Source organism: Peromyscus leucopus, chromosome 6 (genome assembly GCF_004664715.2).
Source record: "Peromyscus leucopus breed LL Stock chromosome 6, UCI_PerLeu_2.1, whole genome shotgun sequence".
NCBI lineage: Eukaryota > Metazoa > Chordata > Mammalia > Rodentia > Cricetidae > Peromyscus > Peromyscus leucopus.
Window position 1 is genome coordinate 42,145,550 of NC_051068.1, and position 10,276 is coordinate 42,155,825.

At 37.7% G+C, this 10,276-nt stretch overlaps 1 protein-coding gene and 1 non-coding gene across 2 annotated transcripts; one reads left to right on the forward strand and one right to left on the reverse strand.

Moving 5' to 3' along the window:
- Nucleotides 1-460: 460 nt before the first annotated feature.
- Strit1 (small transmembrane regulator of ion transport 1) lies at nucleotides 461-3,375 on the reverse strand. Its single transcript, XM_028894526.1, has 3 exons — nucleotides 3,268-3,375; nucleotides 639-734; nucleotides 461-547 (listed from the first exon to the last, which is right to left on the reverse strand). The coding sequence occupies exons 1-2, from the start codon at nucleotides 3,278-3,280 to the stop codon at nucleotides 643-645; spliced, it is 105 nt and encodes a 34-aa protein (XP_028750359.1). The 5' UTR covers nucleotides 3,281-3,375; the 3' UTR covers nucleotides 461-547; nucleotides 639-642.
- Nucleotides 3,376-8,070: 4,695 nt separating this feature from the next.
- LOC114710403 lies at nucleotides 8,071-8,179 on the forward strand. The gene has a single exon (XR_003737054.1). It is a non-coding gene; the product is annotated as a U6 spliceosomal RNA (small nuclear RNA).
- Nucleotides 8,180-10,276: the final 2,097 nt, after the last annotated feature.

Consider the following 10,276-nt stretch of genomic DNA (forward strand, 5'->3'; position numbering starts at 1 on the left):
AACAACAATAAAATGTTCCATTTTGAATTTGCAAAGACAGTGTATGAAAGTGCTTATCTCCCACAGCCTTACCAACACCAATGATGTCCAACGTTTTTATTTGTTACACATCTGTAAGCAATAGTCTTTCAGTATGGTTTAAATTACATTTCTCATTATAAGCCAGTGGTAAGATCCAAGTTTTTCAGTTGTCCTCTATCTTCTGTTTATTGTCTGTTCCTTAATCCATTTATCCATTTGGGAAGAAGGATACAAAACATTTTCTAATCTAATTGAATCGTCATACTCAATCCTATTGCTTAATGTGTCTTTAGCCATAATTAAGCATTTATCTTCAACTTTCTTGACACAGAAAAGTTCACCTGAATTTTCTTATATTTTTTTATCTGTAATTTCCAGCAAGTTCCTAAGATATTCTTATGAGAACAAACTCTAGCTTTAAAGGATACAAAACACTGCAGCTATTTACATGAGACACCTTTAATGATCAGCCATGTCCATGTTTTCTTTAGTTCTTCTAAATGGTATCAGCCTGAAGTCTTCTTGTCTGAAAGACAAAACATTTCATTAGTAAAACAGAAAAGATCAATTCTAGAACAATTATGCGGTGAACAAACATTCATTATTAAAACTCTTACTTTTCTAGGAGAAGACAATGTAAACCACTATGATGCAGCCTACAATCCATCCAACCAGGAGAAGAATGGGAACCATGAGCTGTGGTGATGTTGACTCTGCATAAAAGCAATGAAAACAAATTAAATAGACCCACTTGGCATTAAACTTTATAAAGAAAAACAATGAGAGATCTCTGGGGGAGCTAAGAAAAAAGCACACTCTGACCAGGCTCATACAAGAATGGTTTTATCTTGTTTTCTTGGGAAGACACTCTGCAACTGAGTTATAAACCCTGGATATTTGAAATAGAAGTCTTGGGTTCAAACCACAGGTCACCTTTTTACAGTTCCATGACCTTGTGCAGTTTTGAACTTGAAGTTTCCTGCTGGGTAGTGGAACTTGCAGTATCTACCTCCTGGCTGCTTCCTCAGTCAAATGATGCAACATGTGCAAAGCTTTGTAAACTTGAACCACCCTGCCTGTGTTTAGTGGACACAGAACATACTCAGGAGTTTGTTCAGTGATGGATCTAGCTGCTGTTTATATAACAACAATCCAATATAACTGTGAGGTAATTCCTACTGAACTGAATTACTCATAATATGCAAGATTGGACTCTTTTGAGAATTGCTCTTGGTCTCAAGAACTGACTTTAATCTTAAATTTCACAGGAAAAGGAAAATATCATACCTTACATAATCATCATCAGAAAAAAAGAATTTATTTCTTTAAAGTCATTCACTATCACCACCAGCACTGAGCTTCACTATAGGCAATAATAATCCAACACACATGAAAGATGCTTGTATAATGATTCATCTCCTGCTTGTACCTGGTCTGTAAAAAAGCAATTTATATACATAGTTTTCTCTATTGCTCACTGTATCTCAGTCTTATTTATTCAGTAAACACACACATATAACCGACACAAAAGACTGAAAAGCAGCACAGAAGAACATCTTATAGAATTCATGTCTCTGTGTTGAGGACTAAGACGACATAGTCTTAATTGAAGAGCACAATGAGATCATACGCCATTAGCTAAGAGAGAGATGGATGTTCTTAGCAACTGCAGTCCCATTACAATTTCCGTCACTTCAAAAGTGAAGGGTGGTTAATGCTATCAAAATAAAGTCATCAGGAGAGGAGGAACTTCTAAAATTAGAAGATACTTTCATAATAGCCAACTTTCTGAAGCTTAAATGAATTTAATAGTTTCAATGTTTTTCATAAAATGTTGAAGTCTTTCTGATCAGACAAAATGGGCTTTTCTTGCTTCTCTTAATTGTGTGACCTTAAACAGGTATAATGCACATAAGGGAGAAATCTCCTCCTTACCTGCCATGTGCTGTTGCTTTAAGGGTAAAGCAAAGATTATGAGACATACTTTGGTCTCATTTGGAAGAAAGATTTTTTTCTGTGAATTAAGATACCATTAGAGTGAAAGTACATGACAGTATTTTTTTTAATTATTCATGTAAGTGATACAGAACTTCAATTAACTTCAAAGGACTTGAAAATTAATAGCTATTCCAATTGAGTATAAATGTTTAAAATACAAATGTGTTTTAATAAAATTTTATAACACCTGTTTTAGAAAAATTTGCATATCAAGCTCTAAAAAAATTACCCCTTTATAAGCTACGCATTGTAAGAACAATTCAAGTGTCTGTGCATTTTAACCAAGTATAACATCACTGGTCATCTTTTAACACCAATATTTTCAGTTCTACCATAATCTGATGCATCATTTGGAAATGGTAATACATGAAACCCAATGTTCTTCCTAGATGGCACAAATAAAACTTCTCTTTAAATGCAAGAGCCTTTTCAAAATGCTTACTTGTTTGTCCAGTTCCAAGCTTACCAAAGTAGCTACCAGTGGAAGCATTCTTTAGGGCACTCCACTGTGGAGCAACACTGTCTGGGTCCAATGCCTGGTGCCTCTACATCCTAGTGACCATGGACACATACTAAACTTCATTATATCTCCATTTCCTTAAGTGGAAAATGGGGGTGATAATATATGCATGTCTCACAATGTTGATTGTTGTCGGGATTGAAAGCAAAGATTGTCGTGTATGTATTTAAAAACAGCTTCTCAGACAAAGATGTATTCAGTCTGTCTATTTAGTCATATTGGAATCAATTATTTTATAGAAGCATATAAATATGAAATAAGGTTTGAGAATTGGAGACAAATAATTCAGATTTGGAGCATATCAGAGATGTTTAAGTTCAGTATTCTCATTTGAAAGTCATAATATAGACTCAAAAAAGTGGGAAGACTTCCCCAAATTCACACAGCCATCCTGCAGACCTGACAAAGAACTCAACTGCTCTTACTTCTGGTTCAACAACCCCCAAGATTTCAAATATAGTTCAATACTGAGAAACAATTAGTTTATAATTCACCTTTCCAAAAAAGCAGGTATGAAATTATTCTGTTTCACTAATTATTTCAAAACTACTCATCATACAGGCATGGTCCAGAGACTGCATATTTAATAGCTTTTTGCAGCCACACTAAAACATGTAGCTAATGGTTCTTTAGCAGAGAGCTTACCTTCCTAGGATCAAAATGCTAAGAAATGAAGTAAAAGCCGGGAAGTAGTTTATGTCAAGAAATCCCCATGCCTTACAGCTTACCTTTTTCAGCCATTATTTCTATTGTTGAGTGGCTTAGTCTGGGCTATGTCTTTCTTCCTTATTGTTATCCTGTGCCTCTGAACTTTAAATAGAGAGATATCTGAAGAGTGTGGCAGCTGCTGCTCCCCTGCTGCCAATTGTCTACAGGGTGACAGGAGTCATTGGAAAGCAGAACTCCTCTGTCTCCCATCTAACCTTTATTGTGGAGGAACAAGAGGCTATGTATGTATGTGTCCTAAACAAGTAAGTAAACTGAGCTTTCCCAGTGCACGGGTGTGCGGATTGTTTATTCACTTACTGTTTCAGACAAGAACAGAATGCTAAGTAAAAAGGATATGCAAATTAAAAGTGAAAGTGAGGGTGTAAGTTCTATTAAGGAAGGAAGGAGGATGAAATATTAGTAAGAAAAGACTTTACAGTTGGAGGCACTTGGGTTAAAATTACAACCCTTCGACTTCTGTAATGAAGTCCAGGCTCCTTAACTGGCTTGATTTCGGTGGCAATAACAATATTTACTGTAATGGCTATTCTTGGTTGTCACACAAGCAAGTTACATGAAGAAGTTGCCTAAATACATATTGCTTCTACTCTCATTACAATGCTGTCTGCTGCCAAGTATATACCTGTGGACTCATGGTGTGTTCCCTATGGTGGATTGACTGAGAAGAAAAGACTAGGACTGATTTATTGATGGTTCTGTATGTAATAAGGGCACCAGCCAGAAATGGATGCAGCAGCATTACCCCTTTAATAAGGGCTGCAGCATTATCACCCCTTTCTGGGACAACCCTGAAAGATACTAGTGAAGGGAACTCTTCACATTGGGCAGAACTTTGGCAGTACACCTTGAGGTATTTATTATTATTACTGTTTGTTTGGAAGGAAAAATGGCCAGATGTATGATTGTTCACTGGCACATAGATTGTAGCCAATGGTCAAGTCCTTGGAACAAGCATGGTTTAAAAATTGGTGAGAAGGACATCTGGGGAAGAAGAATGTGGAGAGATCTCTCCAAATGGGCAAAGGATGCAAAGATACTTGTGTCCCGTGTAAATGCTCATTGAAAGGTGACTTCAGCTAAGGAGGAATTCAAAAACCAAGTAGATAGAATGACCTGTTCTATGGACTGTCAGCCTCTTTCCTCAGCCATTTCCGTCATTGCCCTATGGATACATAACAAAGCAGGCATGGTGGCAGAGATGAGGCTTGTGCATGGGCTCAACAACATGGACTTCAACTCACCACGGCTGACCTGGCTACAGGGCTGCTGAGTGCCAGATCTGTCAATAACAGATACCAACTCTAAACCCTAGATATAGCATCATTCCCCAGGGATGACCAGCCAGCCACCTGATGGCAGGTTGACTACATTGGACCACTTCCTCCATGGACAGAACAACGCTTTGTCCTTAATGGAGTAGATACTTATTCTGGTTATGGGTTTGCCTTTCCTGCACCTAATGCTTCTCCTGAAATCAGCATCCGTAGGCTTACAGAATGCCTTATCCAATATTGTGGTATTTCACACCGTATTGCTTATAACCAACAAACTCACTTCACAGCTAGAAAAGTGTGAGATTGCGCCCATGATCATGGAATCCACTGGTCTTACCTTGTTCTTCACCATCTTGAAATAGCTGGCTGGAGAGAAAGATGGAATGGTCTTTTTGAAGACACATTTACAGTATCAATTAGATGGCAGTAGCCTGGGGGAGTGGGACAGGGTTCTCTAGAAGGTAGTACAGGCTTTGAGTCATTCTCCTATATACGGTCCAGTTTCTCAAATAGCCAGCATCCATGCGTCCAGTAATCAAGGAGTGAAAAGGGGAACAGTGCCCCTCACTATCACCCCTAGTAACCCAGTAGGAAAATACTTGCTTCCTGTCCCCGCTGCCTTAAGTTCTGCTAGCCTAGAAGTTTTGTTTCAGATATGGGAGCACTTCAGGCAGAAGCCACAACAAACATTCCATTGAACTGGAAGCTCAGACTTCCCCTGGTCACTTTGGGCTTCTGATGCCTTTAAAGCAACAGGATAAAAAAGGAATAATACTATTAGGAGGGGCGATTGATTCAGGTTACCACAGGTAGATTGGATTGCTTCTCCACAATGGAGGTAAGAAGGATAATGTCTGGAGTGCAGGAGATCCTTCAGGGCATCTCTTGGTGCTACCATGTCCTGTAATTAAAGTCAATGGGAAACTACAACAGTCTGATCCAGGATGGCAAAGGGCACAGACCCTTCAGGAAGGAAGGTGCGGGTCACTCCTCCAGGGAAAGAGCCAAGACCTGCTGAGGTGCTTGCTAGGGGTGGGGTCAATACAGATAAAAATAGGTGGTAGAGAAAGGTAGTTATAAATACCAACTAAGGTCATGTGATCAGTTACAGAAATGAGGCTTATAGTTGACATGAGTGTTTCTGTCATACTTTGTTAAGAATTATTGTACATGGGATAGTTATATAATGTTTTGGCATTATTATGACCTTGTTACTGTTTTAATTTGGAAATTAATTATGACATAATTAATTATTGCATGTCAAGTTGACTTTTTTAATGAAGAAATTTTTTTATTCATTTTACATACCAATCAAAGATCTCCCTCTTCTCTCCTCCAGCCCCCCCTCCCAACCCACCTCCCATTCCCTTCTACAAGAAGGTAAGGCCTCCCATGGGGAGGTACATTTAATAGAGGCAGGTCCAAGCTCTTCCTCCTGCCTCAAGGCTGTGCAAGGTGTCCCATCATAGGTAGTGGGCACCAAAAAGTCTCCTCATGTGCTAAGGATAGGTAATGGCTATTCTTATTTGTCAACTTGAATACATCTGGAATTAACTAAAACCCAAAAACAGAGGAGCATATGTATGAGGGAGGGATTTTTTGCTTACCTTAAAATAGGAAGATCCATTTCTAATCCAGATCTTGAGTTGGGAAGACACACCTTTATCTAGATCATATGTTGAGGGAAAACTTGCCTCTAATCTTGACCACACCTCCTGCTGGAAGCCTATATAAGGACAGAAGGAGGAAGCTTTTGCTCTTTGCCTGTTTGCTCTCACCTTGCTAGCAAGTTCATTCCTTCACTGGCATTAGAGCCTACTTCTTCAAAATTCTAGCATATACTGAAGACCAGCTGAGACATCCAGCCTTGTGGACTGAGCAAGCTAGCAAACAGTACTCCTCCGTGGCCTCTGCATCATCTCCTGCCTCCAGGTTTCTGCTATGTTTAAGCTCCTATTCTGACTTCCTTCAGTGATAAATAGTGATATGGAAGTATAAGCCAAATAAGCCCTTCCCTCTCCAACTTGCCTTTTGGTCATGGTGCATCATGGCAGAACTCTAACTAAGACACTCACCAAGAAAAATTGCATGAAAGTGAAATAAATGTAAACATCACTTTATTACCAATGCAAAAGACGAATAAAGTGATTCTCTTTTTCTTTGAACCCCTCTAAAACCAGTAAGTGTTCATCTGAATGCATTAGAAGCTACAACACTGTGGTGGTAGTGGTGGTGCCTAAAATTTTCAGAGAGAAGTCATAAGCTTGATTTTATTAGCAATGTATAAAAATGGGGCATTTCATTTTCTGAAATCCAACCTGGCTTATATAATATGACCCAGACTATCCTTGATATTCTCATCAGAATAGCTTTCATTTTGGAGTCCGGATGGAAAGTTTTGGCAAAGTAACCCCGTGGCTAATTTCTCCAATCTCCAGTATGAAATTAGGAAAGTTTTCCTTTAAAAGACAGGTCTTGCTTGACCAAATCCATTTCCACAGAGCTTTAAGGACCATGTTTCCTTGTAAATGACTGGTGCAAACACTCCTGGAAGTGCTTAGTGGTTCCCCATTTGTTAGAGAAGATGACCCCAAGTTCTCTGTGTACACATCAGAGAATCCCTCTACCCTCAGATTTCCAATAAGGAATAAGGCCTCTGTCACACTTCACTCCTTGATGCTATGTAAATCCAGAATTTTCCCACCCTGCCAGGACTCAGGAAGTTCAGATAGGAAAAGTGTAAGTTCAAGGCAAGCCTGGACTATGCTGCAATGCCTCATTTCAAAATAAAACCATAAAGGGATTAGAGATGTTAATCAGTGGTGGAGCAGTTCCCTAACACAGATAAGGCCCTGAGTTGAATTCTTAGTAACCCAGTAACATAACAAAACAAAATATACCGCAAACACAGGTAATGAAAATGTTTGATTCTCTACTTTAAGCAATATAAAGAATATGGGACCACAAGCACGTTTATGCCATTTAAGCCAAATTGTCACATCTCTATGTCTAAAATTTAGCACTGAAGAAAGCATGTGCCTATATCAGATAATATGTAACAAAAGTATATTCTAATCAAGTAACCTTGGAAATTGTTTCCCAATACATTAAAAGTGAAGTCATGGTAAAAAGACAGAAAAAAAAAAAAGACTGAAGAATGATCATTGAGTTCCTATAAATATTATTCATTTATTCATTTTAATAAATAAAATAACTATAGATCTTTCAAAGGTAGACTATGATGTTCAGGTATGTTAAGATACTGTGCATTAATCCATCCAGAATATTCAGATTATCCATAATTGTAAATATTTATAATTTCAGGTGAAAACTTATATTATATAAAAGAAAACATAACATTCAAAAGAAATAATTAAGTTACCCCTACCCAAAGGACACAGATAAACACATATGCAAGGATAAAGTAATTTGTTTTAGCTAGATAAAAGAGTATTGTGAAAGTGTCTACATTTTAAATACTAATTTCCATTTTAATGATCTTATGCTTTCTTTTGGTATAAGATATGCTGCTATTGTGTTCACTTTGGCAGCTTATTAAAATTGGAAAAACATACTGAAGACTAGCATGTGCACTGTGCAGGATGATTCATAAATTCCAGAAGCAGACCATATAATTACATGAACTAAATGTATAGAAAATCCATTCAACAAAATTATAGCAGGAAATCCTCAAAGCTAGAAAAAGAAATGGGCCTCTGAACACAAGAGGCATTTAGGACACAAAAGTATGACCAGAGAACCTCTCTGTGGCACACTATATGATCAAGATGACAAAACCACCAAGCAAATAAACTCTATTAAAAGCTATGAGGTAAAAGACCTACATATCTATAAATGCAAGTGCATAAAAATAATATAAGATTTCTTGTCAGCAACCCTAAACTCCAAAAAAGCCATGGAAGGCAAATAGCAAGTCCTTCAAGTAAACACTAGCTAACTGACATTGCTATGTCAAGCAAATCTGTCTTTTAAAACTGATAGAGAAGGGCTGCAGAGATGACTTAGCAGTCAAAAGTATACACTGCTCTTGCAAAAGACCAGAGTTTGGTTCCTAGCACCCACAACAAGCAGCTCACAAATCCGTGTAACTCCACCTCTGGGAGGATACATCACAGGATACATCACTTCTGCCTCCTGCAAGCACCTGAACATACACACACACACACACACACACACACACACACACACACACACACACACACAACAACTTTAAAATAATAAAAATAAATCTTTTTTAAGTTGACAGAAAATAAACATATTTCAAGATAAGCACATTCAACCCAGTCAGCCCTACAGATTCTCTCAGGAATAAAATGTAGAGCAGAGGGAAAGAATTTCAATCACTCCTGCACAGGAAAGAACAAATTTATGAGAGAAATAAATGAGCAAGTGAGAACTGGAAGGGATCTTCCATGTTTGTAACACAATAAACCAGTAAGAATTGGAGAGAAAGTAAAGATCAAACAATAATTTAAAAAAAAAAAAAAAACAGAAAAAAATCCTCAAAACCCACATGAATTTATACATACTCTCAATAATCACCTTAAATGTAAATGGCCCGAATTCATGAGTCATCTGCATGTCTTTGGATGCAGCAACTAACTGGACTAAAATACAAAATCCAGATGTTTGGAGTCTCCAGGAAACACACCTCACTGGCAAAAACGTCCATGGACAAAGGATCCAAAGATGAAAGTCAATCTATGAAGGAAATGGAAGAGAAAAGCCAACTGGCATAGATACTGTGATATCTGGTAAAGTAAACTAAAAGCCAAAATTAGTCAACAGGGATAAAGAATGCCACTGCATATTAATGAATGGAAAAAATTATCAGCAAGACACAGTAATTATAAACATAGATGTGTTGAATGTTGGAGCACCACAAAATTAAACACTAAAACTGTCCTGAGTTATCCAATCAGTAAATGGCCTAATGAATTGAATAGACAGTTCTCCAAAGAAAACAAACAAGTGGCCAATAGATTACCAAAAATGTATTCAACATTCTTCCTCAGCCATCAGCAAATGTAAGTGAAAACTGCTATGACATTCCACTTCACCAGTCAGGACAGCTGTGACCAAGATGACAAATGACAACTAATTCTGGCAACGATGACAGGAAAGATGTATCTTTACATATTGTTGATGGAAATGTGAATTGGTTTGGCCATTATAGAATTCTATGTGAAGGTTCCTCGAAAAAGGAAAATAGAACTCCCACATGACCCAGTTAGACCATTCCTGGGTATATATTACTGTACTACATTGATGCATACACACCCATACTTGTTGATGCTATGTTCACAATAGCTAAGAAAAGGAGTCAGCCCTTGACATCTACCTACAGATGAGTAGATAAACAAATATAATTTTTAGCTATAAGGAAAAATTAAATCAGACATGGATAAAACTGGAGAACATTATGTTAAGGAAAATAAGCCACATTCAGACAAATACATTTTCTTTCCTATGTGGAATTTAGTGTGTGTGTGTATTCATCTGTGTGTCTATGTCTGTGTGTCTTTGACTATATATGTGAGTTTGAATGTATAATAAGCTAAGAAAGGAGACCATGAAATGGGAAGATCTTAAAGGATGCATGTGAAGAAAGGAAAGAAGCAGTTGAATACATGTGACATGAAAGCAGAAGGTGGTTACTACCTAGAGGGTCAGCAGATGGGTACAGAGCAGTGGGGATGGCCATGGGGGAGGG